This window comes from Apium graveolens, chromosome 1 (assembly GCF_009905375.1).
Source record: "Apium graveolens cultivar Ventura chromosome 1, ASM990537v1, whole genome shotgun sequence".
Taxonomy (NCBI): Eukaryota; Viridiplantae; Streptophyta; class Magnoliopsida; order Apiales; family Apiaceae; genus Apium; species Apium graveolens.
In genome coordinates, this window is record NC_133647.1 from 167,728,987 (window position 1) to 167,756,628 (window position 27,642).

The window sequence follows — 27,642 nt, forward strand, 5'->3', positions numbered from 1 at the left end:
TTTAAAAAATAAAATTTTGAATAAAAATATGAGATGAAAATTTTTAGTCAAAAAAATAATTTTTCGAAAAAAAATATTTTAACTATATGGTCAAACCTCCCTGAGAATAGTAAGTCAACCAGTTTTTTTAATTTACTTTTAATTCCAGATTCTTCCGAACTAAGATTTTCATATGAATCATTTGTCCGATCAAAGAACTGGATGACATTCGGCTAAAAAGAGCTATAAATATATGACACAATTAAATTATATATAGATACATAATTTTCTCGTTCACTTGTTCTCGAATGAAGTGATATTGGATATTGATGTGCTTCGACTGTGTGATACCGGATTTTTCGCTAGAGAAATAGCGGATTTATTATCCACGTAAATAGTAATCGGATCTTCTTTGGAAAGATTTAACTCGCCCAAAATATAGCTCAACCAAATAGCTTGATATGTGCACGCTGCTACTGCGATGTATTCCGCCTCACATATTGAGGGAGCAACTGTTTGTTGCTTCTTCCATGACACCGAAAACATTGCAGAACTGATGTGAAAAGCATAACCCGAAGTGTTTTTCCCGTCATCCAAGTCACCACCATAATCACTGTTGTGCAAGACATGCCTGTATTATAACAAGACTAAGTCAAATTGACAGCTCTAAGTAAGTTGTATGATAATCTAAGTTTGTATTTTGTATTGTATCACTTAAGTCTGTAAAAGTGTAAATAGATTAGACTGGAGTTTTTTTCTGTAAACAGTCTCAAGCCTAAAAATAAACTATGGAAGAAGATCATGCCTCAGAGATAATGTGAAGAAGTTTGGAGTTGAATAAATCTGTTTTGGGAAAAAAAAACATTCTAAGTCAAGAAATCATCAAGCCACAGATTAAGTCTTATAGAGAAGTCATTCGAGAACTTCAGAATGACTTATCGACAAGTCAAAATCAGCTTATAGAGAAGTCTCAAAAATATCGACAAGTGAAATAAAGATATGAATATTGGAGATATCGACAAGTCATTTATGCAATAGAGAACTTAGAGAAATCGACAAGTCAAATTGAAGATATGAAGATTGGAGATATCGACATGTCAAAATTCTCACTAGAGATATATGAGATATCCATAAATCAATATGCCTATAGAGATTTCAGAGATATCGACAAGTCTCTTCTAAATGCAGAAATTCAGAGATCTCGACAAGCCAAATTATCTTATAGAGAACTCAGAGACTTCGATAAGTTAGAACAACTATAGAGTAATAAGAGATCTCGATAAGTCATTATACTTATCGAGATGTCGAGTTCTCTATATAACAAATTGGAGATCTCGATGTAAAACTCAAGTACAGAATGCAGACCAGTTAAATATCCAAGATTATCAATTAACAAACAAATCAATCACTGATTTGAAAAATCTACAAAAGCATTTTGAAGAGTACAAGATTAAATTCCAAGATTAACTGACAAAGTAAAGTCACAGACATGCACGATTTGTAAAGATATATTAATCCATAATTAGAAAGTTTTAGTTAACTTAAAGTAGGGTTTAGTACATGTTATTGCATGTTGTGTAAAACATGTGTTTACTGTTCTATAAAGTAAACACTGGATGCTTTGTTTTAGTTGTAACAAATAGATCTAAAATTCTTGTAACTCTCAAGAGAGAAGTTGAGTTCTTTATCAACAAAGAACCCATAAATTTGTAGCAAGACATACTTGATTTTAATATAAAGTTAAGTGAGTTTTAAAAGATAGTGTGTTCATGTGCATGTTTTATTATTCCTGTTAAAATATATTATCTCTACAGTTAGATTACTTTGTTCACCATCCATAACAGTTCAGAAAGCTTAAAAATAATCCAAAATATATTCACCCCCCTCTGTTGTATTCATTACCTAACAAGTGGTATCAGAGCAAAATATGAAAGCAAACAGATTAAAGATCCTGGAAGAATGAATACACAGAAGCTTAGCAATATCAAAATTCCTACCATTGACAGATCTAACTACACACTATGGGGAAAAAATGACGCTGTTCATCAGGATGACTAATCCACTATACATTTAGTTCCTCAAGAATGGGCCTTTCACCCCATGGTAAAAGTTGAGGAATCTACAGATGGAGACATGGTCATTCCAGCACATTATGCTCCTAAAGATCCTTCAGAATATACATAACCTGAAAAAGAAAAAGTCTCTCGGGATAGTGGCTTGCAGCTGATCTTGATAGAGTCACTTGACAATGTAATGTATAATAACATTGTCAACTGTGACACAACCAAACAGGTCTGGGAGAAAATAGAGATCTTATGTGAAGGAACAGAGGAAGTTAGGTCAAACCAAAGGAGGATTCTGGTTTCTCAATATAAGGGGTTTATGGCTAAACCAAAAGAAGGAATTACTGAAGTCTTTGAAAGGTTCAATAAATTGATGAATGACTTGCAGCTACATGATAAATATTATGAGGCTGAGGAGGTTAACCTAAAGTTTCTGCTAGCTCTTCCTGACCATCTTGAATAAAAAATATCAGCTATTAGAGAAGGAAGAGATTTAAGTAGAATGACTTTAGAAGTTTTATATGGAATCTTGAAAACTTATGAACTTGATGTTAGGTCACACACATTGTAAAAGGGGTTGAATACAGTGTATAGCACAATCAAATCGAATTCAAAGAACACAAGTAATAGAAAACAAACTTTATTAAACTCTGTTACAATATGGAACTGTCCTCTCTCAGTGATGAACAATTATCACGAGAGCTGCTAGGGTTACAATGAATAATATTCTCGATAATAATAACACATATAGTGTAAACCTTACATCTATATTTATATATCACACAGTTACAAGATAATCGCTAATTGATAAGAAATATAATTCTGCTTCCTAAAATATATCAATCAGTTATCTTTTCTTCCAAGTATTCTATTCTTCACAGAATTCCTTCTTCGTGCATATCTCTTCTTACGTTTGTCTTGATCTTCTTTCCTTTCAATCAGCCGCCTTCCTTATCTGAAAGTTTCCTTTAAGTCCTGATATTATCTCCTGATAAATATCTCCTGAATCTTAAGTACCGATAACTTATGTTCTGACTTCAGTATAAGTGCTGATATCAGTTAAGTACTGATTTGTCCTGTTTAAGTAAGATCTGAAAACTAAACATAAATCATATTAGACATGACATTATCAAATATATCTAACAATCTCCCCCAACTTGTAAATTAACATAATATACAAGTTTAATAGATATTTGATGATGTCAAAAACATTAAGTACAAATGCATGAGAATTTGACTAGATAACTACAACTTACAGTCCTTAAAGCTTTACCAACTTTAACTTCTGATAACAACTTCAGTCTGTATACATATCAGAATTTGAGCAGTTGTAGATCTTGACTTGGCTTCACTTTCTGATCTCTTCGATGTCAGGAGTTGTTCTGAGATAGTTCTTTAACAAACATCTCTCAGCATATCTGAGTTCATCAATCATCCTCCTTTTAGCATCTTTGAGTTCTGCAGTATCTTCACCAGTTTGAAAGATAGCATATCTGAGATCATTAATTTTTGCCTTTCTCAACTCCTGATCTAGTCTTATGACATAGGCTTTGTCAGACTCTAGATTGAATTCAAGTCCTTTAATACCAAGATATGTTCTGATCTTTGCAGTATTAGGCTTCATATCAACAATGTCACCCTTGTGATCTCTGTACTTGGGACAATATGTGCTGTCAGATTTTACAGAATAAAACCTTTTCTGTCTCTGAATTTTGAGTCTTCAAATAATTTGCAACACTTTCTGTTATTCTGTCATTCACTTGAAGTAAGAATTAAACATGTTCTAGTAACTCAAAATACTTCAGTGGTATAGCATTTTCCCTTATATGGTAAACCCTTCCATCTGTCATGAAATATAACAAGATGTGTTCTTTTAAGAAGGTATGGTAGACCATCTGTATAGATTCTAGTTGATTCAATCTTTCAGGAGTTGCTCCAATACCTGGTTCACTTAAGGAAGTTGGATCATTGGTTGTGTTCTGCACTCTTCTTTCATCAGCACTACCCAATCTAGATTTATCTCTTGCTTCCTTTCCAGTAACCACTCTTGCTTCAAAACCACTTACCGCAGTCTTCAAAGGTTGAGTCTGTTTGGCTTTAGTGAATCCTGGTAGGAGTAACTTTGAGGATTTAACATGAGCAATGTCAGAGGTTTCCTTTGACTTATCTTCTGATATCAAGTCAACTTGAGCTATGTTAGAGGTTGCTTGCTTCATTGTTATATCAGAACTAACTATATCTTGACTCTGAACAACTTGAGCCATGTCAGAGGTTGTCTTAGAAATCTTCCTTGAAGTCAGAGTAAGATCAGCATCTTCAACACAAATTTCTTCATCCATAGGAGGCATATAAACCTTTACAGGTTCACCAACTTTTTCTTTGCCCTTGGACCTTGGATCTATCTGCAATTGTGATTTGGCCTTGGTTACCATAGGATTTGTCCTTTCTTTTATCACAATGCCTTTAGCCGTAGGAAGTTTCTTTTTAACAACAGAAGCTTCAGATTTGGAGTTGACCTTTTATAACTTAAGTCTAGCTTCTTCTTCCATTAGACTCTCAAAGTCCATTCCTGGATTTTCCTTCAGAAATAACTGTTTTGAAATTTCTTCATCAAGTTCTAAAAATTCATCAGAACTTATCCTTTTACCAGTATCAGAAGTTATTCTTCTCCCAGTATCAGAACTTATCCTATGACTTGTAGTTCCAGCTTTACTTGATGAATGATATTTACCTTGACCATGACCTCCACCCATTCCAGAGTTTCCCGGGTCATTACCATAATCCTTTTTCTTCAGTGTCTTAACTGGTGGTTTGCATTTGGACTTAATAACTTTCTCCCCCTTTTTGGCATCAGCAGGTAAAAAAAGAGAGACAAGCAATTCCACTGAGGATTGGATCTCATTGCGTTGATTTTGATGAGAAGCTTGATTCTTCAAAATTTCATCAATCTGAGACTGTTGCTTCTCTTGGGTTTTCTCAATGTAGGCAATTCTGTCAAAGGTAGGTTGGAAAAACCTTTTCTTTTCAAGTTTCAGATTCATATCTTGCTGGATCAAGTTTTTTTGAATTTTATTCACCTTGTCATGAGTTATTGAGTGTTGACCTTGAAGGTGCCTTGTACTCAATGCAGTAACTCTCAGCTGTGTCTTGAAATCATCATTGATCAGCATTTCATCAGCTTTTACAAGATGCTCAGCAAGAATCTTTTCAGAAGGAACAAAGGTAACTGTGTTCCACTCCTTAGTCCACTCCTGTCCTTTAGGAGTTTTACTCCAAGATACTGGTGCTTCCCTTGTAACAAACTTCTTGACTATCTCAGCTTTATGAACAGTTTGTTGAGGTGCATGTCCTGATGGACCAGCTGCATCAGCATCTACATTTGTAGCAGCAGCTTCACCAGTAACTTCAGCATTAGCAGCATCAGAACTTACAGAGTCAACAGCTTCAGCATCTTCTGATACAAGAACAGTATGAGAAGCTATGAATGCTTCAACAGGGTCTTGTGAGATCAGAGATTCCTGATCCCCTTCCTTAGCTGCTGCTTCCATTCCTTTACCAGAATCTTCAGGCCTTTTTGCCAATGTTTTGAATCTTTTAACTTTTAAGGTGACTTTAGGAGCTGTATCATCAGAATTATGCTTTCTAAACCTTTTTAGAGGCCTAGAACTCCCAATATCATCATCCTTCTGAGAAGAGACCTTCTCAGCTTCTTTAACAACAGTATCTGTTACAGGAACCTGTACCTCAGCATCTGATTCATCTCGCAGAATGAATCTCATTCTCTTCTGATATGTCTGAGGTACTTTCTTAGTCCTCTTAGGTTTGGAAGATGAAGGCTGCACTGTAGGTTCTGATTGTTGAGGTTGAGAAGTTTGTAGTGGTTGAGTAGAGGTGGTAGGTGCTGATGGATGAGGTTCAGATGGTTGAACATCAGGATATAATGCAGTGTACTTAACATGATCATAGGTTATTAAGACTTGTTTGACAGATAAAGGAATTAAGAGGGGTCTTAACACAGCCTTCTTATTATCAGTAGATAATAAGTCAGTAAAAGCTCTTTTAGCTATTCTGAATGATGAAATTAATTCACCATAACCTTGGGGCTTATTATCACAACAGAAACTATAGATAAGCTGACAGAATCTAGCAAAATAAACAGTAGATCTATCTTCATTCATTATGTCCCCAATAAAACCTAAGACAGCACTTGCATAGTCAAAATCAGTTTGATTATGAGAGCATACCCGATTTGTTGGCTGAATATGGGAATTGCATCAAAATTGGAACATTTGTTTGTAAAAGCTTTAGTTATGTAATCAAAGAAGAAACTCCATTCCCTCCTAATGAAAGATCTCTTTAACTGGCCCAGCTTTGCCAATGTTCTTTCATATCCCAGACTGGCCATCATGTTTTGAAGAACTGGCTCATCAACAGTAGAGTAAACACAGTTCTCAGGTAGCTGCAGTGCTTGTCGAACCGTAGACAAAGTCACAACAAACTCATCATACCCAGATGAAAAAATAATACTTGGGGAGCCTTGAGCACCACCATCATCATACACACCGCTTCTCCAGAACTCCAGTACTTGAGTACCAGAAACTGCTTCGGGTTGAGTCAGAGCATACCCAATATCAGAACTAGCAAGAAAGTCCTGAATGAAATGAAGTTCAGAGGGTGCTTCTGACTTGCTAAGAATAGTAGAGAAGTTATTGAGAACAAACGTTGCTCCATCGAAGATTATGTCCTTGGGTACCATGAGAATTTGTGAGAAAGAAAGTTGCCTGTAAGGTGTTTGAGAAAATGTCTGTATGAAAAATCGTCAGTAGATGAGAGAGAATAGATGTAAAGAGAGAGATAAAATGTGAAATTAAATAAAAGATTTTACAATCTTTTCTCTCTTTTACTTATACACGGTAGAAAAAGTAATGTAATAACCCCAATTTTTTGAATTTTTGAAACTCTTATGAATAGTGCTTTTGCTGAGTATGCTGAATAAGAAAACTTTTCATACCACACTATGTAGGGGTTCTTTTATTGATCTTCTGAGATATTATTAGTACTCTATGTGGTATATAAGTGTATGTAAAGATCGACAGAATCCAAATCCGAACACATTGATTTTTCCCGAAAATCCACCAGATACCGAAAGAATTAAGTATAAGGGAACAGGATAAAAAGGATTTAAATTCAAGAATTATAAGAGAGGATCATAAAAGGAATATAATATATTGAGAAAGGTTTAGGGGAACCCAAGTAATAAGATCACGGGTATGATCACTTTAACGATAAACGAAAACGAAAGTTAAGCGAACCGCATAACAGATCAGCGGTCATTAGCCAAGTAATTAGAAGCTAATCAAAGAGGTTAGTGAGGATGATGTCATCAAACCAATAAGAGGAGGACAAGTGGGGGAGGATGACATAACAAGGTGACATAAGCATGACAAAGAAAGGTGTGTTGTTGGTTGATTAAGAACCACACAAAAGTTACCATGGTAAAAAGTAATAAATTAAAACAAAAACCAAAAAAACAACAACCAACCATTCATTTCACCAAAAACACAAAGTTGACTCATTTCTTCAAAGGAAGCTCTCGGCCTTCTCTTTATTTCAAGAAGGAAAAATTCAAAATCCTAGATCCAAGCTTTGTTAATTAGCAAGGTAATTATCTAAGGTTCCTTGTGTATAGATATAGATATCCTATAAGTTTAAGCTTCAATTTCCTTCACAATCTCTTCCTAAAAATCATGGAAGAAGAGGGTGAATAGTGTTTTTCAAGAACTTAAATTTTTGTTCTTGAATTTTTGTTTAGATTAAGCTTGGATAAGGACTTTCAAGGGTGATTCCAAGCTAATTAGTTACTCCCACTCACAAGGAAGGTATAATCTCTTAACCTAGCTTTGTTATTGAATGTTAAGAGCATAATATGAGTATTATAGTTCATGAGAGGCTTGATTGTTGTGTATGTAGAAATTAGTTGGTTTTGTGGTGTTTTTGGAGTTGTAAATCTTGATAATTAGTTAAAGAACTTAAGTAAGCATTTAGTTCATGATTGGGAAGTAGTATAAGTTGATAATATTGAGTTGTTGGGGCTGTTATGGTGAAGTATGGATGGAGTTTGGCTGTGATGTTGATTGTGGGTTGATTGTGGGTTGATTTGGAGTGGTATAAATTTGGGTAATCGCGTAAACATAGCCGTCGTAATGCCCGATTTACCGTAGACTATTTTTGTTCTTAACATCAGAACCCTTGAATTCACTGTTAGGTTTTTACCATTGCCATGTTTAGGTAGTTCATGTTACGAGCTTCATTTTGATATGTGGTTCGTTTGAATCCGATGTACGGTTTAGGAGAAATGACCGTTTTAAGTAACGGCGTTTCGCGAACGAACCATTACCCCTCGCCTTACTTTGAAACATAGGTTAAAGACCTTAAAGAACTAATTGGAGTAAGAAACATTTATGTGAAGTGTATTATGCAGTTGGTAAGGCACTCGCAAAAGAATCGCCTTAAAACCCTTAATGGTTAATTTATTAAAAATGGTGGAGCCGAGGGTACTCGAGCGACTTAAGTAAATCGTTAAGCGCAAAAGCGAACGTTAAGGTCTAATTGGTTAAAGTATAGATTCATAAGCGACTTTTGTTTAATTCCAACTTATATGTTGTTTATAGGTTACCAGACTCGTCCCAAGCCATTTATCACCCCCAGTCGCTCAGGCAAGTTTCTATCTGTTATACTGTTGTTGTGATGTATCCATACATGCATTATCTTGTGATAGATGCATAATGGTTATTTAGTAAATTCTTACAAAATATTGTAGCATGTGATATGGTATATATGCATGCCTGTTTCGTATTCTTGATACATATATCTGTTGATTCAGTTGATAATACATATGCTAGAGATAAGCGGTAATTTGCATATACCCTTAGTATAGGGGACCCAAATGTGAACATTTTTCTAAAACCGGGAGTAGATGTTCCCGAATATATGATATATATATATTTATATATATATATTGATATAGTTTTCAAAACTATTAATCGCATAAGGTTTATTCGATAAGTTTATATTATTTAATAAATATTACTTGAATATTCATTCGAGGACTTATGACTCAGTTTATATTATTTAATGAATATTATTTGAATATTCATTTGAGGACCTATGACTACGATTATTTACTGAATAATATTCTTTATTTTATTAAAGAATAATGTGTCGATAATCAAACTTACTTTTGATTATTCAAATAAAGATATTACTTTCGTATAAGTATATCTTTGGTTATTTACTATTCATTTCAAGTATAAGTTTTACAACTTCTACTTCAATTATTTTTATAAAGATTATTCTTTATGGAAATATTATTTAAATAATAATATTCAGATATTTTCTAATATATTGGGACTGATTTACTTTATTAAATCAACATTACTCCAAACACTCTTTAAAGTGTTTTCGAGTCTTTAAAATGATTTTTAAAAGTTAGAGCGAATCCCAAAACTCATTTTTTTATATATTTAAGATCTTCCTTTTAAAGGGGATTTAAATACTCGCTCAAAACCGGAGGAATCCGGCTCTGTGGTGTATTTTATATTCGCAACAAGGTTGCTATTTTGGTAAATGAATTGATTACTTACCCAATGTTCGGGAAGTAAGTCCATCTATCGAGTCGGCATAAGCAATATGGGCTCAGTGGGCGTCCATGAAAGTGTAAGTGGCTCAGTGGGAGTCCATCAAATGCGTAAGTGGCTGAGTGGCAGTCCAACATAAGGTCCTATTGCGACCAGGGTGATGACCAGTGGAGAATTCGTCCATCTACTAGTAGAAAAGGTTACTTATTGGTATCTTTGCCTGATCAGCAAGATACCGGGTTTATGCCACAATTCTTTTCCTTTCCAAAAATTCATTGGATGTTACAAACTCTGTTCATACTTTACATGACAGAGGTTTTCAGGAAATGTATAAAGAGATATATATGTGGATATATATATCGGGACTTAATGAAGTATATCATAACTTCATTTCATTCAATAATACTTCAAAGATTTAATCTATTCAAATCTTGTCTTGTAGTCTCATCTATGTGATGAACTTTTGAAACTGATTATACCTTGAACGGTGGTAGTTCAAGTAGTATTCGGAAAAAAATATAAGTATATTGGAGTATCTTGTAACTTCATCTTTTAAACTTATATCTAGTAAATGATTATCTTGTGCATGTCAAAGATTTTCAGAAAAACGTTGAGACAAGGTTAGATATATGAGATCACCTTGCAACGATATTTTTATACAGTTATAAACTGGAACTCTGTGGATGTTATACATGTCAGAGGATTTCAAATATTGTGAAAAGTATATATATATGTATATATATATACTGAATATTTTGCGACTTGGTCGCGTTAAGATATCATCTTGGTTCATTTCTTCTTGACCAAGACTTTCATGAGTACTATGAGAATGCTCATATATTATTAATCATTATACATATTATTTTGGTGGGCTTGTTGCTCACCCTTTCTTTCTTCTTTCATCACACAACAACAGATAGAAAAGATGAACAGGACCAAGCTTCCAATTCGCAAGCGGTTAGGAAACGTTCCGCAGTTTTCTGGAAGCGTTGATGTCGCCGTAACTAAGGTAGGAGCTACCAATAGGCTAGGTTTTCAACTATTGATGAACCAGAATTATGTATAATATGAATTGTAATAATGGCAAGGAATATGTAAATTATTCAGAAACCCTTTTAAGGTGGAACGGTTTATAATTGTGGAATAAAATGACTTGTGTTATTTTTGGCATTCATCTCTGAGACTATAACTTGTGGTGTGTGTGTGTGTATATTGTGGGGTCACAGTATTCAGTAGTCGGTTGACTGTTAAGATTAAGTATTGATAAGGGAAATGGAACTCGTGACAACCCGAATCCCCGACCCCGGATTTGGGGGTGTTACAAGTAACCGTTGAGACACCTGTCAGACATGCAGCAGTAAAAGATAATTAATGGGCACGTGTATTCAGTAATCATTACTTATCACATGCAGTTTTTCAAAGAAAAACCGTTCCACTTACCAAGTAATCCCATTAATCAAGGTAGTTCAGTTTTATTTTTAAAATTTAAAACTGTTCCCACTTAATAAATTTTTATCACTGCGTGACCAATATTCTGTAAAAATATGACAAATGAGAGAATAACCAAAAATAAATCAAGTAAATAAATCCTGCCACGTCAAAATCAGAACTTGATTTGTATCAGAGCTAGAAAGGTCATCAGAATATGGTTAGTATCAGGATTTAACATGTTATCAGAATATCAAACGACTCAGAGACAAAATCTTGCATAAATATAAAATTTCATTAATATATTTAGCAAATACATTTCATGAAATTCAAATTACATGCTGAAAAGTACAAGATTGTCCTAAGCTACAAATCCTAACATCAGTAGTCGGTTAACTGTTAAGATTAAGTATTGATAAGGGAAATGGAACTCGTGACAACCCGAATCCCCGACCCCGAATTTGGGGGTGTTACAGAAATGGTATCAGAGCTAAGCGTTATAAACCTTAGAGATGAAGTGATGTTAAAATAATAAGTTCACTAAGATAAATAAGAACTCTTGCCAAGTTCATAGTCGGACTACCTAACATAGTACTGACAGTTAAAACCCTTATGGGAACCCTTAAAAATATCGTGTTAGTAACATAGTTCATTCTCGTATAGGGCAGCGGGGCACCGAACCCTGAGGTTCAGGAGCATCAACATGAGGATGTTTTATTACATGTAGGAGATCAAATTGTGAATCCGATAGAGTACCCGAACGAGGGACCGGATGAGATTCATATTGAGAATGTTGCGGTTGAGGATGTTATCCCAGAAGGGATTGTTGCTGAGGAGGATCTCGTGGAGGATCCTGACGGGAATGAAGAGAGGACCGCTGAGGAATTGATGACCGTAATCAGGGCGACTACCAGAGCAAGAATGGCCGCGAGGGTGGCACTAGTGGATGAAGAGTTATCAAGGGCACAAAGGTTAATGAGGGAAGAAGGAGTGGGGCCTTCCATGACACCAATTATACCAGTATCAGACCCTCTTCCAGAAGTTCCTGAAGACATCCATGAGGTTCCACCAATTCCTGTTCCCTCCCCTGTACAGAGCCCAGCACCTACTGAGGAAATGCCACCTTTATCTCCTGCACCATTGTCACCTGATACCGTGCTTGGTTATCCATTTGGATCTCCTGGGTCTGCACCACTTGCACCCTATGGACTGCTAGATGCTACCACTCAGGCTTCTCTTATCGCCAATTATCATATGACTTGGGGTGGCCTGTCTGAGGCCCGTAATGTTAGAAGTGATCTGTTGGACCGACTTACTACACCAAGAATTGAGGGCGGGGTACTTCCGGCAGGATTAGCTTATAGCATGGAAAGGATTGAGGCTACCACCCGAATTATAGCTAGAGGCCATCTTGAGGGTCAGAATGATCCAGCTCTACTTGCGACTATCTTAGACCTCATCACCGCCTTAATGGAGCAGGTTAGGGATGTCGTGCGTGCCCGCATTTCTTGATCCATAATAGTGTGCAGGGTCTGGGCAATCAGACAAGGGTTTCATGTAACACCGTTTTTGGAGGATTAGCCTAAGTTATGAATGATTAGTTTTAATGACTAGATGATTATCTATGGTAGTACTTTTGGGATAGAAGCGATCAGATCAAACGATGAAATTCTCTTTAATGTGTTCAATTGTTGTACCCTCGAACAAATGGTTATGTATATATTCGTTAATTTCAGTTCAGATCAGTTTGTTTGTGATAAGTTCATATTGTTAATTACACTATTAACACTTAAGAGAGTGTCATGAAGTTTATAAAACTTGAGAATTCATAATTTGCAATCATGCAAGGACTGAACGAGGGAAAGACTTAAGCAAAGTAAGTAAGACAAATATCCAGAGATTCTCAATTTTTTTTTCCAAGCATCATGCTCCCACGAGGAATAAGATTAGGGGCAAACCTTGAATGTGATAATCAGGGAGGTCGTAATTAAGTTATAAGGAACCCATAATAAAATGAAGTGGAAAATGAGGATTTTAAATTAAAAGATGACCCCAATTATGGGGAGTAGGAAGAAATATTTAGACTGAGAAAACAGAAGTCGAGCAAGATAGGAAGAACCAGGATGGTACTCCTATTGGGCAATCCATGGACCTGCCTAAAACAAAACTTATACTTTTACCCCTAACCACCACCTTGAGAAAACAATGTGGTGTGAAATTCTTTCAGGACCTTTAAGTCGCTAAGCTCTCAGAGTTCTAAGGAAATAGCTGACTCAGCCGAGGCAAGAGCCTGGCTAAAGGAAATACAGGAATCATTTGAGATTCTAAATGATTGACGAATCACAAAAGACTATTTTGTCACTTACCCTCCTAAGAGAGAGACCACCCACAGGTGAAAGACCAAGAAAGGCACGGAGCAAGAGGTTATGATAAACTGATTAAAGTTCAGTCAAAATTTTTTTCGAGAAAGTAAATCCCAAGGTTATGGAGATAGTGTGAAAGCTTTAAGAGCCAGAACAAAGGCGGACGAATATGATAAATTATGAATCTAAGATTGTAAAAGTTGTCAAGATTCGTCTGGAGGACAAGAATCCCAGAACGACGTGATATTTGAAGTCAATGATTAGTGGGTACGTGAAATGATTGTAATAGAAAGGAAAATAAAAAGAAACTGAAGTGGAAAGGAGCATAAAGGCAATAGAGTTTGAGGAATGATAAGGGAGTCGGGTATGAGGAAATCCTAAAGACTCGTAGCAATAGAAATAGAAAAGTATGTAATCGCCAGGATGAGGGTGATTCACCATGAGTTAAAATTGATGGTTGAAGGCATAAGAAGATACATATATTTTATCCCCTGTAAGTTGGGAGGATTCGGGGAAACCTTGAGATAGTTCGAAGGATAAATAATGAGACGCGGATAGACTAAGGAGACAAGAAAGTAAGAAATTAGGAAAATTGAATGAAGGAAGTGACCTTCAAGAATGTGGAGTGTAAGACCGGTGGCATGATACCCGGAAAGGGAGACGCCAGGTATGAAACATATCCCAACATTGAGATGACTGTTGAGATAAACAACAAAAGAAAATGAGGATTTATTAAGAAGATGTTCACGTTGAACACGACCAATATCTTCCAGAACATCCATGTTATCATTACCAAATCAGGAAAGAAAAGCGGATAAGCATTGTTATCTTTTGGAGGCCATATGGATTGACCTCAATTTGAATAAGGATGCTATTATGAAATTAGGTATAGACTATCGAGGTGGGAATGATTGAATAAGACACCCTTATCAGGGATATATGACTTGATTTATCCATGTAAGGATGCATGTACCTTTTTAAAGGTGGAATTAAGGATAGAACATCGGTAACATAAAATGAATCCTAGGGGATGCTTAAAGGTTGGCATTTCACCCTTAATAGGGATAGTATGAGTTTTGACAGTATGAATTGGAAAGGATTAAGGTAATAACAACCTTTAGGAATCAGTGGAAAAAGTTTTCAGAACTATATAGACAATGATTCTGGTATTAGTAAATGGTATCTTGATATGCCCTGTACCTAGGGTGTACCTGATGAAGGATTTAAGGATAACCTTAGAGGTTTTACAAGGAGAATGGTAATATTCAAAGTTCTCTAGAATAGAAATTTTGATAAAAAAATTGTGACGTAATTATAATAATGCCAAGTGGGGCACATGTTAAGCCATGAGAAAGTATAGATTGAACCAACGGAGGTCAGAACTGTCATAGTAAGAAAGACCCAAGATAAAAGACGTCCTAAGTATGACCGAGAGTCAGTCATGGCAATGTTCACATCTAAAGACTAAGGCAATGACTTATGGAAAAATGGTGATTTTTTTTCTCACCAGGACTTAAGAGAAGCATTATCACATAAGCAGTGATTGAAGTGAGGTAGAAAATTTAGTTGGAGGTGGTTAAAATGACATTGACTGTAAGGAAATTTTACTATCAGAAAAGGCCAAAAAGGTGGCCGACACCTTAAAGGTAAGAGAATAATTATAGGCGCTTGTGCCAAAGGAATACAGTGATGATGGTTAAAGCTGTGAAGGTTGTATTATGGTTTGGAAGATTGACATTCCTTCTGATGACTGTGCAATACCCAACCGTAATAGTAGTTGGTAAAGGTTTAATTCGTGTAATCGCCATGAGCGGGCTATCTATCTTAGAAGGTACTATCTTGAGATAAGCCAGGACCATGTTTCAAAAAGGACTAGACGAACCTTTGAGTTAAGTCTTCTATTTAAGGCATATGATTAAGAATGGTATTAACCTGCTATCGTTGCTTTGATTGAAACTCTTCTGTAATTTTATCTGCTTCCTGTCATGAAAGTACGTCAGAATTTGGAGTGTTCTTCATGAATTATGAATGGTGATTATGTTAACTCCTTAGAAGAATTCTATACGACATGTATGGACTCCGTATGGTTAGATATTAAGATTTCATGGAAAGTGAATGACGATAGTAGGTCAGTGGTGGACCATAGTAATGCAGTAATGATTCTGCGAGTAATGAGCTGATCACAACCGTGAGAGTTGTATTGGATTGGATGTTGAGATTGAGTACCACTAATCGGGTCGTGTTGACGTATAAGTTATCTTTGATAGAAAAACTAGGTCGATTATTTACCTATTAAATATTTATTCCTTCTATCAATAGAGAGTCGTATTACTATACAAGGAAGGTTGCAGTGCAAGCATAAAATTCTAGTAACGATGATGTCTAGAATGAGGTCCCAGATTCGAGTTTCGATATCGAGGGAGTTTCAAAGGTGGTTGTGTATAAGCTCGAGGAAGAGCATGGGTCCATAGAATGATGGACGGAATAGCGAATACCTGATGTTGATATATATACGTATATGTTTTGTTCTCCTATGACAAACCTCTATAGTTCAGAGGTAGATTCCAAGCCAGATATTTTGTGGCAGCATATTTTATATATATATAATTCTCTTCAATTCATTCTTTTCTCTCATTTTTATTTTGTATAAGCTGAGAAGAACAACCCTTCCAGAAGGGGAGGTATTGCCGAATGACTATCTATCTGTGTGATAGAAGCCTAGTAGGATACCACATGTTGTTTAATTGCTTGTCAAGTACTAATGGCTGGCCACCTTCTGTACTAACTATGCAATAGAACAAGTGTTCATGATCATAGTGATCTCTCAATAAATTCTTTTACTTCTATATGAAGGACCAAGCTTTCGAAGATGGAGGCAGCTAGAGAGGAAGTGGTACCAAGTATGGTGGTATTCCGATTCTAACGCGTTCGTGATACTAAGGTTGACGCGATTATTAAAAGGTTATAGAACGCTAACGAGCAAAAGTGTAATCAGTATAAAATTTGGTACGGAAGATAGTAACGATTACGAACTGGAAAAGAGTGGGTATTGAGAAGCAAAAGATGTAGATCTAGATGAGATAATGAGAGTCTGTACAATAGACTTGAAAGAAATTTGGAGTGATCACTTAACGCTGATTACGTTTTCTTAAGATAATCGATCGTATGTCAGTATCGAGGTATCGCCTTACGAGATCCTTGCGGGAAGACAATGTCGATCTCCCTTATGATAAGATGATGTTGCAGAGCGCAAGATGCTTAGACCAGCAGTGGTCCAAAGGACCAAGGATATAATAGATTTAATCAGAGGACGACTGGTAGTAGCCCAAGATGAGCACACGAAGTATGTTGATTTGACATGAAAGGACAACGAATAGGAAATAGGGGACCTAGTAATGTTAAAGGTATCCCATGGAAAGGATTGATGAGAGTCAAAAAGAAAGGAAATCTAAGCCTACGAATTATTGGACCCTTTGAGGTATTAAGACGTATTAGGAAGTAAGCATATGAGCTAGCCCTACCCCCGAACATGTAGCAAGTCATAATGTGTTCCACGTATCAATGTTAAGGAAGTGTAATTTGGATGCCAGATAAATAGGGGCATATGAGCGTATAGACATGAAACCAGACGTAACCTATATGGAGCAACCAGGAAGGGTTATAGATTGAAAAAGGAACAAGTGCTTAGGAGAAGGGTTATCAAACTATTCAGAGTTTGATGGAAGAACCACAATGTGGGAAAATTTACTTGAGAGTTAGAAAGTGCAATGCTAAGAAAGTATCCCTATTCATTTTCTATCTGATTCCGGGACGGAATCCTTTTAAGGAGGGGAGACTGAAATAACCCCAATTTTTGGAATTTTTGAAACCCTTATGAATAGTGCTTTTGCTGAGTATGCTGAATAAGAAAACTTTTCATACCACACTATGTAGGGGTTCTTTTATTGATCTTCTGAGATATTATTAGTACTCTATGTGGTACATAAGTGTATGTAAAGATCGTCAGAATCGAAATCTGAACACTTTGATTTTTCCCGAAAATCCACCAGATACCGAAAGAATTAAGTATAAGGGAACAGGATAAAAAGGATTTAAATTCAAGAATTATAAGAGAGGATCATAAAAGGAATATAATATATTGAGAAAGGTTTAGGGGAACCCAAGTAATAAGATCCCGGGTATGATCCCTCAAACGATAAACGAAAACGGAAGTTAAGCGAACCGCATAACAGATCAGCGGTCATTAGCCAAGTAATTAGAAGCTAATCAAAGAGGTTAGTGAGGATGATGTCATCAAACCAATAAGAGGAGGACAAGTGGGGGAGGATGACATAACAAGGTGACATAAGCATGACAAAGAAAGGTGTGTTGTTGGTTGATTAAGAACCACACAAAAGTTACCATGGTAAAAAGTAATAAATCAAAATAAAAACCAAAAAAACAACCAACCAACAATTCATTTCACCAAAAACACAAAGTTGACTCATTTCTTCAAAGGAAGCTCTCGGCCTTCTCTTTATTTCAAGAAGGAAAAATTCAAAATCCTAGATCCAAGCTTTGTTAATTAGCAAGGTAATTATCTAAGGTTACTTGTGTATAGATATAGATATCCTATAAGTTTAAGCTTCAATTTCCTTCACAATCTCTTCCTAAAAATCATGGAAGAAGAGGGTGAATAGTGTTTTTCAAGAACTTAAATTTTTGTTCTTGAATTTTTGTTTAGATTAAGCTTGGATAAGGACTTTCAAGGGTGATTCCAAGCTAATTAGTTACTCCCACTCACAAGGAAGGTATAATCTCTTAACCTAGCTTTTTTATTGAATGTTAAAAGCATAATATGAGTATTATAGTTCATGAGAGGCTTGATTGTTATGTATGTAGAGATTAGTTGGTTTTGTGGTGTTTTTGGAGTTGTAAATCTTGAAAATTAGTTAAAGAACTTAAGTAAGCTTTTAGTTCATGATTGGGAAGTAGTATAAGTTGATAATATTGAGCTGTTGGGGCTGTTATGGTGAAGTATGGATGGAGTTTAGTTGTGATGTTGATTATGGGTTGATTGTGGATTGATTTGGAGTGGTATAAATTTGGGTAATCGCGTAAACATAGCCGTCGTAATGCCCGATTTACCGTAGACTATTTTTGTTCTTAACATCAGAACCCTTGAACTCACTGTTAGGTTTTGACCATTGCGATGTTTAGGTAGTTCATGTTACGAGCTTCGTTTTGATATGTGGTTCGTTTGAATCCGATGTACGGTTTAGGAGAAACGACCGTTTTAAGTAACGGCGTTTCGCGAACGAACCATTACCCCTCGCCTTACTTTGAAACATAGGTTAAAGACCTTAAAGGACTAATTGGAGTAAGAAACATTTATGTGAAGTGTATTATGCAGTTGGTAAGGCACTCGCGAAAGAATCGCCTTAAAACCCTTAATTGTTAGTTTATTAAAAATGGTGGAGCCGAGGGTACTCGAGCGACTTAAGTGAATCGTTAAGCGCAAAAGCGAACGTTATGGTCTAATTGATTAAAGTATAGATTCATAAGCGACTTTGGTTTAATTCCAACTTATATGTTGTTTATAGGTTACCAGACTCGTCCCAAGCCATTTATCACCCCCAGTCGCTCAGGAAAGTTTCTATCCGTTATACTGTTGTTATGATGTATACATTTGTACATGCATTATCTTGTGATAGATGCATAATGGTTATTTAGCAAATTCTTACGAAATATTGTAGAATGTGATATGGTATATATGCATGCCTGTTTCGTATTCTTGATACATATATCTGTTGATTCAGTTGATAATACCTACGCTAGAGATAAGCGGTAATTTGCATATACCCTTAGTATAAGGGACCCAAAGGTGAACATTTTTCTAAAACCGGGAGTAGATGTTCCCGAATATATGATATATATATATATATATTTATATATATATATATATTGATATAGTTTTCAAAACTATTAATCGAATAAGGTTTATTCGATAAGTTTATATTATTTAATGAATATTACTTGAATATTCATTCGAGGACTTATGACTCAGTTTATATTATTTAATGAATATTATTTGAATATTCATTTGAGGACCTATGACTCCGATTATTTACTGAATAATATTCTTTATTTTTTTAAGAATAATGTGTCGATAATTAAACTTACTTTTGATTATTCAAATAAAAATATTACTTTCGTATAAGTATATCTTTGGTTATTTACTATTCATTTCAAGTATAAGTTTTACAACTTCTACTTCAATTATTTTTATAAAGATTATTCTTTATGGGAATATTATTTAAATAATAATATTCAGATATTTTCTAATATATTGGGACTAATTTACTTTATTAAATCAGCATTACTCCAAACACTTATTAAAGTGTTTTCGAGTCTTTAAAATGATTTTTAAAAGTTAGAGCGGATCCCAAAACTCGTTTTTTATATATTTAAGATCTTCCCTTTATAGGGGATTTAAATACTCGCTCAAAACCGGAGGAATCTGGCTCTGTGGTGTATTTTATATTCGCAACAAGGTTGCTGTTTTGGTAAATGAATTGATTACTTACCCAATGTTCGGGAAGTAAGTCCATCTATCGAGTCGGCATAAGCAATATGGGCTCAGTGGGCGTCCATGAAAGTGTAAGTGGCTCAGTGGGAGTCCATCAAATGCGTAAGTGGCTGAGTGGTAGTCCAGCATAAGGTCCTATTGCGACCAGGGTGATGACCAGTGGGGAATTCGTCCATCTACTAGTAGAAAAGGTTACTTATTGGTATCTTTGCCTGATGAGCAAGATACCGGGTTTATGCCACAATTCTTTTCCTTTCCAAAAATTCATTGGATGTTACAAACTCTGTTCATACTTTACATGACAGAGGTTTTCAGGAAATGTATAAAGAGATATATATGTGGATATATATATATCGGGACTTAATGAAGTATATCATAACTTCATTTCATTCAATAATACTTCAAAGATTTAATCTATTCAAATCTTGTCTTGTAGTCTCATCTATGTGATGAACTTTTGAAACTGATTATACCTTGAACAGTGGTAGTTCAAGTAGTATTCGGAAAAGATATAAGTATATTGGAGTATCTTGTAACTTCATCTTTTAAAATTATATCTAGTAAATGATTATCTTGTGCATGTCAAAGATTTTCAGAAAAACGTTGAAACAAGATTAGATATATGAGATCACCTTGCAACGATATTTTTATACAATTATAAACTGGAACTCTGTGGATGTTATACATGTCAGAGGATTTCAAATATTGTGAAAATTATATATATATATATGTATATATATACTGAATATTTTGCGACTTGGTCGCGTTAAGATATCAGCTTGGTTCATTTCTTCTTGACCAAGACTTTCATGAGTACTATGAGAATGCTCATATATTATTAATCATTATACATATTATTTTGGTGGGCTTGTTATTCACCCTTGCTTTCTTCTTTCATCACACAACAATAGATAGAAAAGATGAACAAGACCAAGCTTCCAATTCGCAAGCGGTTAGGAAACGTTCCGCAGTTTTCTGGAAGCGTTGATGCCGCCGTAGCTGAGGTAGGAGCTACCAATAAGCTAGGTTTTCAACTATTGATGAACCAGACTTATGTATAATATGAATTGTAATAATGGCAAGGAATATGTAAATTATTCAGAAACCCTTTTAAGGTGGAACGGTTTATAATTGTGGAATAAAATGACTTATGTTATTTTTGGCATTCATCTCTGAGACTATAACTTGTGGTGTGTGTGTGTGTATATTGTGGGGTCACAGTACTCAGTAGTCGGTTGACTGTTAAGATTAAGTATTGATAAGGGAAATGGAACTCTTGACAACCCGAATCCCCGACCCCGGATTTGGGGGTGTTACAAGTAACCGTTGAGACACCTGTCAGACATGCCGCAGTAAAAGATAATTAATGGGCACGTGTATTCAGTAATCATTACTTATCACATGCAGTTTTTCAAGGAAAAACTGTTCCACTTACCAAGTAATCCCATTAATCAAGGTAATTTAGTTTTATTTTTAAAATTTAAAATTGTTCCCACTTAATAAATTTTTATCATTGCGTGACCAATATTCTGTAAAAATATGACAAATGAGAGAATAATCAAAAATAAATCAAGTAAATAAATCCTGCCACGTCAGAATCAGAACTTGATTTATATTAGAGCTAGAAAGGTCATCAGAATATGGTTAGTATCAGGATTTAACATGTTATCAGAATATCAAACGACTCAGAGACAAAATCTTGCATAAATATAAATTTTCATTAATATATTTAACAAATACATTTCATGAAATTCAAATTACATGCTGAAAAGTACAAGATTGTCCTAAGCTACAAATCCTAACATCAACAAATTTTGTCCTAAGCTAAGAAACAAGACAAAGCTGACGGTGAAGAGAAACAGGTAGGAAAAATTATTTTTTCTTCCTACTCTCAACAAAAAGAACAGCAAGACGAATAATATGCTCCTGCTGTTGGAGAGCTTCCAGCCGTTCCTCTTCCAGTCGCTCAAGATGGCGATGGTAGTCCATGTAGAAGAACAAGAGGTCTGTGAGGACCACTTGGGGAATCGAGTCCCAAATTTCATCAGGAATGGCAGTAACATGCCATTCCTGCTACCATTTTGTACACCTCATATTGACAGTGAAGGTGTCATAGTTCAGAACTAAGTTGTAATGAACCATGGTTGTGATGAATGAAAAAGAAATGAGTTGGAGAGTTTGAGAGAAAATGAGAGATGTGTTGGATAGAATGAGGTGTTAGTTTATATAGCCAATAGAATGCCAAGAGACGCAAGGAAAATTGAAAGGGTATAGGTAGAAATAATTCTACCTCGTCTCCCTAGACTGATGAGAATAAAAACAGCCATTGGATTTTTAAAATAGGACTTAATGCACACATGAAACAAGTAAAAATTATTGTGCATAGACGTGTACCACTAACCCAAATTATATTGACTGTTAATATCTCACCTAAACATATTCTGATTTTAAATAAGACTGTTTCAGATTTTAACCACAAATAAGTCAAGTAAAGAATCAGAGTTTAATATCAGAACTTAGACTTATATCAGAACTTAACAGTCATCAGAACATGATTTCTTAACTCGAAAAATGAATGCCTATTTCTGTAATTCTTCACACAAATTCTGATTTCGTTTATTCATAACTTAATCATCAGAACTTCCATCATAACTTGTCCTCAAAATTTATGTAACTGACACTTAAACGTTCATCTAAAACACCATTTATCACCACAGTAATTTTCATCATTCATATGGAGTGTATGTGTGTGCAGTAAGCTAAATATCAGATAAAGATTAAAGTCTGATTCACTTCAGTACATCTTAGAAATAAGGCATAACTAAGAACTTTGCTCAAAATCTGTCATGATTCTGAAGTCTACTTTAGAGTGAGTTCATGCATGAGTCCACCTGAACTGTTTTGTGCTTATTTTATACATCTTTTGAAATTCCATTTTACAGTGGCTTCTCAGTGTAAGTGAGTCACGACTGCTTATCAGAATTTATGCTATTATCAGAGTATTTTTCCAGTAATCATAGAATGTGAAAAGTCACCAAGAAAAATATTTATTTTTGCTTTTCTGATGCATATTACTTAATACCAGCAATGCACTTGGGTCTTCCCTTCCACAGTTTTTACTCTACATCTCAAAGGAGTACCTGATTTTTATTTCTTTTTCTTTTCCTTTTCTTTTGATAAGTGAGGCTTATCAACACTTAGTACATTCACAAGATTTACTAACATCATAACTTAACAGATGAGAAGCATTATTCTAGTTTTTGACTTAGTAATAAGATAGACAAAGTAAACTTAACTAAGCTCAATATCAGAATTTGCTTGTGTCAACAGATTTCCACATAAACAATTACTTCAAATATGGGATTTGTTAGTATATTAAAGACTACTAGGTCAGCATCGAGCATATTTATCCTCATTGGATTGAATAATCACAGAAATATTCATATCACTATTAGAGTTTAGAAATTCACATCAGACAACAATCAGTACTTAAGCAATTTTTAATTAAGCACAGAATACACAAAGATAGTAATATCTGTAAATACTGATCATAAAGTGTGATGCATCAAAACTAAAACTAAGCAGATTTAGAGAAAGAACCTGAAACCATTCCAAGTTCATGTACCAAACTTGTAAAAGTAGCTTCACACAGTGGTTTTATGAAGATATCTGCTAGTTGTTGATTTGTTGGAACAAAGTGCAATTCCACTGTACCTTCATCCACATGTTCCCTTATGAAGTGGTACCTTATGCTGATGTGCTTCGTCATTGAGTGTTGAACTGGATTACCTGTCATACCAATAGCACTTTGATTATCACAGTAAATAGGGATTTTAAAATATGTTAACCCATAATCCAGTAACTGATTCTTCATCCAAAGAAACTGTGCACAACAGCTTCCTGCAGCAATGTACTCTATTTTTGCAGTTGATGTGGAAATTGCCTTTTGTTTCTTGCTAAACCAAGAAACCAATCTGCCTCCAAGAAATTGGCAGCTTCCACTTGTGCTTTTCCTGTCAATTTTGCAACCTGCAAAATCTGCATCCGAGTAACCTATTAGCTTAAAGTCTGATTCTCTAGGATACCACAATCCCAGATCAGCTGTTCTCTTAAGATACTTGAAAATTCTTTTCACAGCTGTTAAGTGAGGTTCTCTTGGATCTGCTTGAAATCTTGCACAAAGACAAGTAGCGTACATGATATCAGGTCTACTAGCAGTTAGATAGAGTAGAGAGCCAATCATACCTCTGTAATCAGTAATATCTATTGATTTACCAGTATCCTTATCCAATTTTGTTGCAGTGGCCATGAGAGTGGATGCACTTGAACAATCTTGCATTCCAAATTTCTTCAGCAAATTTCTGGTGTACTTGGTTTGACAAATAAAAGTGCCTTCTTCATTTTGTTTGACTTGAAGGCCCAGAAAATAGCTAAGCTCCCCCATCATACTCATTTGATATCTTGACTGCATTAGTTTGGCAAATTTCTTGCAAAGTCTGTCATTTGTAGAACCAAAGATGATATTATCAACATATATCTGAACCAAAAGTAAGTCATTTCCATGGTTGAGGTAGAACAGAGTTTTGTCAATAGTTCCTCTGTTAAATCCACTTTTCAGAAGAAACTGAGCTAAAGTCTCTTACCATGCTCTTGGAGCTTGCTTAAGGCCATAAAGTGCTTTATCAAGCCTGTAGACATGATTTGGAAATTTGGAATCTATAAAGCCTGGAGGTTATTCAACATATACTTCCTCTTTCAACTCTCCATTGAGAAAAGCACTTTTCACATCCATTTGAAAGACAATAAACTTTTTGTGAGCAGCATAAGCCAAAATATCCTTATGGCTTCCAACTAGCAACTGGTGTAAATGTTTCATTATAATCAATTCCCTCATGTTGAGAATATCCTTTTACAACCAGCCTTGCTTTATTCCTTGTAATTATGCCATCACTATCAGTTTTATTTCTGAACACCCACTTTGTACCAACAACAGATCTGTTCTTTGGTCTTGGCACTAGGGTCCACACTTTGTTTCTTTCAAATTCATTTAACTCTTCCTGCATTGCTTGCACCCAATCAGCATCTTGAAGAGCTTCTTCCATTTTCTTTGGTTCAGTCTGAGAAAGAAAAGAATTATAGAGACATTCACTTGAAGTAGCTGTTCTAGTTCTGACACCTGCATCAGGATTTCCAATAATTAAGTCAGGTGTATGTGATTTAGTCCACTTCCTTGCAGATGGAAGGTTTTTTCTAGAACTGGATGCTCCCCCATGATCCATGCTATCTTCATCAACATTTTCTGATGCTCCCCCTGAAACTATGCTCTCTGAGTTGGATCCTTCAGAAATTGAGTCTTCAGAATTATCAGAACTTGGCTTATTAGAACTTGATGAATGAGAACTTGAAGAGTCAGTTGTTTGTTCTGATGCTTCTTGAGACGTGGTTGTATCTTCAGTATGCCCCCCCTGCACAGGTGCATCTTCCTTTGGCGTAGTCACCACAGTTTCAATAACATCAGAGTTTAATCCATCAGAGTTTGCAGTATCAGGATTTAGACTGTCAGGATTTTCAGTATCAGAATTTAAGTCTTCATTTTCAAATCTCAGCTGATCATGATCATTGAAATCTTCAAGTCCAGTAATCTTCTTATCATCAAAGAAGACATTGATAGATTCCATGACAACCCTTGTTCTTAAATTGTAGACTCTGAAGGCTTTTGTGGAAAGTGGATACGCAACAAAAATTCCTTCATCAGCTTTTAAATCAAATTTGGATAGTTGTTCAGGGTGAGTCTTAAGAACAAAACACTTGCATCCAAATACATGAAAATACTTCAGTTTTGGCTTCTTTTTCTTCACCATCTCATATGGTGTCTTTCCATGCTTGTTAATGAGTGTTGCATTATGAGTAAAATAAGCAGTCTGCACAGCTTCAGCCCAAAAATAGGTTAGTAGCTTTATTTCATCAAGCATAGTTCATGCAGCTTCAATAAGAGTTCTATTCTTTCTTTCAACAACTCCATTTTGCTGTGGAGTTCCAGGAGCAGAAAATTCCTGCTTGATTCCATGGTCTTTGCAGAACTCTTCCATTGTCAAATTCTTGAACTTAGTGCCATTATCACTTCTTATGATCTTCACAGAATCTTTGACCAATTTATTGAAAGGAATATGTCCTAAGTCCAATCAGGTATTAGGATTTAGGAATAACTCTTTATGTAATCTGTTTTGATTTCATTGATATTAATAAAGACTTGTTTTGTTTTTTATTACGGGCTCTATCTATTTAAGTGTTTAAATAAGATATACCATAGTTTAGAGTAAAGCTTTTTATGGATTATGATGAGATCATAATAGTGAGACCTAAAAAGATGATAACTCTAAACTTAAATAGTTCCTGGTCATAGGATTACTAACTGGTAATTAATAATCCGCAAAGATCGGTACATACTATGCTTGCTTCATTATGAAGGATGTCTGTTCTCATAGACATCTGTGTGGTGACACTATAGCTAGTATGTAGGTGCTTATTATAGAATAAGTTCACTGAACATGACTCGCCAAGCTGAACAACTGATGGAGTTCACTCACGTGTCAGCAGTTGTTCGCTTAGTGATAGTTGTACAAGTATCCTTAGACTTGAGGTCATCATAGTCATCTTGTGTACACTGAACTATGCTTTGGTTTAGTTCTTAGTCTCCAGGGACAATTATTAGGGCTCTTCTGGGTATAGGAATTTGTACACGAAGATAGTGTATGATCAATAAAGGATCTACCCCTTCCAGTGAAGGAAGCGAATGTTCAAGGCTGATCCACTTATGCTAGTTCAGGAATCTCTGGCCAGAGTGAATGAAATTAGAAAGGAGTTTCTAATTTGCATAGAACTACGCATAGTAAATGGTAAGCAAGTGATTGAATTAGATAGGCTTGACACGAGATCCATGCCTTGTATTTAATCGAGGCATTGTAGGGTAGAAGGAGTTTATTGTACGGTAACTATTCACTGACAGGTTCTTGGTATTCTAAGCAGTGAATTCATATTATCCGGATAGTCGCGATATGTTGAGAAGCATCACTCACGATGTAGAATAAATGTGATTAATTAATTAATCATATTTAATAAATTAGAGAATTTATATAAATAATGATAAAATAGTTTTATTATTATTTATTTCTACTACCGGCTTAATATTGAACCTACAGGGTCACACCATAAAAAGAGAATGATTTTATGGTGGAGGAATTAATTAATAATGGCTAATAATTATTTATTTGTGAAATAAATAATTAATTGGAAAATTTAATAATTTATTAAATGAGATTTAATTGATTATAAATTAATTAAAAAAAGTTCTTAATATTATTAATTAAGGATTTAATTTTTGGAAATTAAATCAAGAGAGAGAATTATTTCTAAAGTGTTTAGAAAAAGGATTAATAATTAAAAGGTGTTTTAATTATTAATGAGAATAATAAATGGGATAATAATAATAATATTTATGGGAAAATTTCAGTTGAAATTTTTGCCTATAAATACACTATTATAGACCCTATTTTATTTGAACCCTAGAAACCCAAAAGTTTCAGAAAACCAAATTCTATCCACCT

At 35.1% G+C, this 27,642-nt stretch overlaps 1 protein-coding gene across 1 annotated transcript in view; it reads right to left on the bottom strand.

The window, feature by feature from the left end:
• Window positions 1–273: 273 nt before the first annotated feature.
• The window catches only part of LOC141711091 (uncharacterized), a 66,643-nt gene continuing 39,274 nt past the window's right edge, over window positions 274–27,642 (bottom strand). The window contains exon 7 of the mRNA XM_074513532.1: window positions 274–610. Within this exon, the coding sequence (XP_074369633.1) occupies window positions 274–610 (337 nt within the window). The remainder of the gene's footprint in view (window positions 611–27,642) is intronic.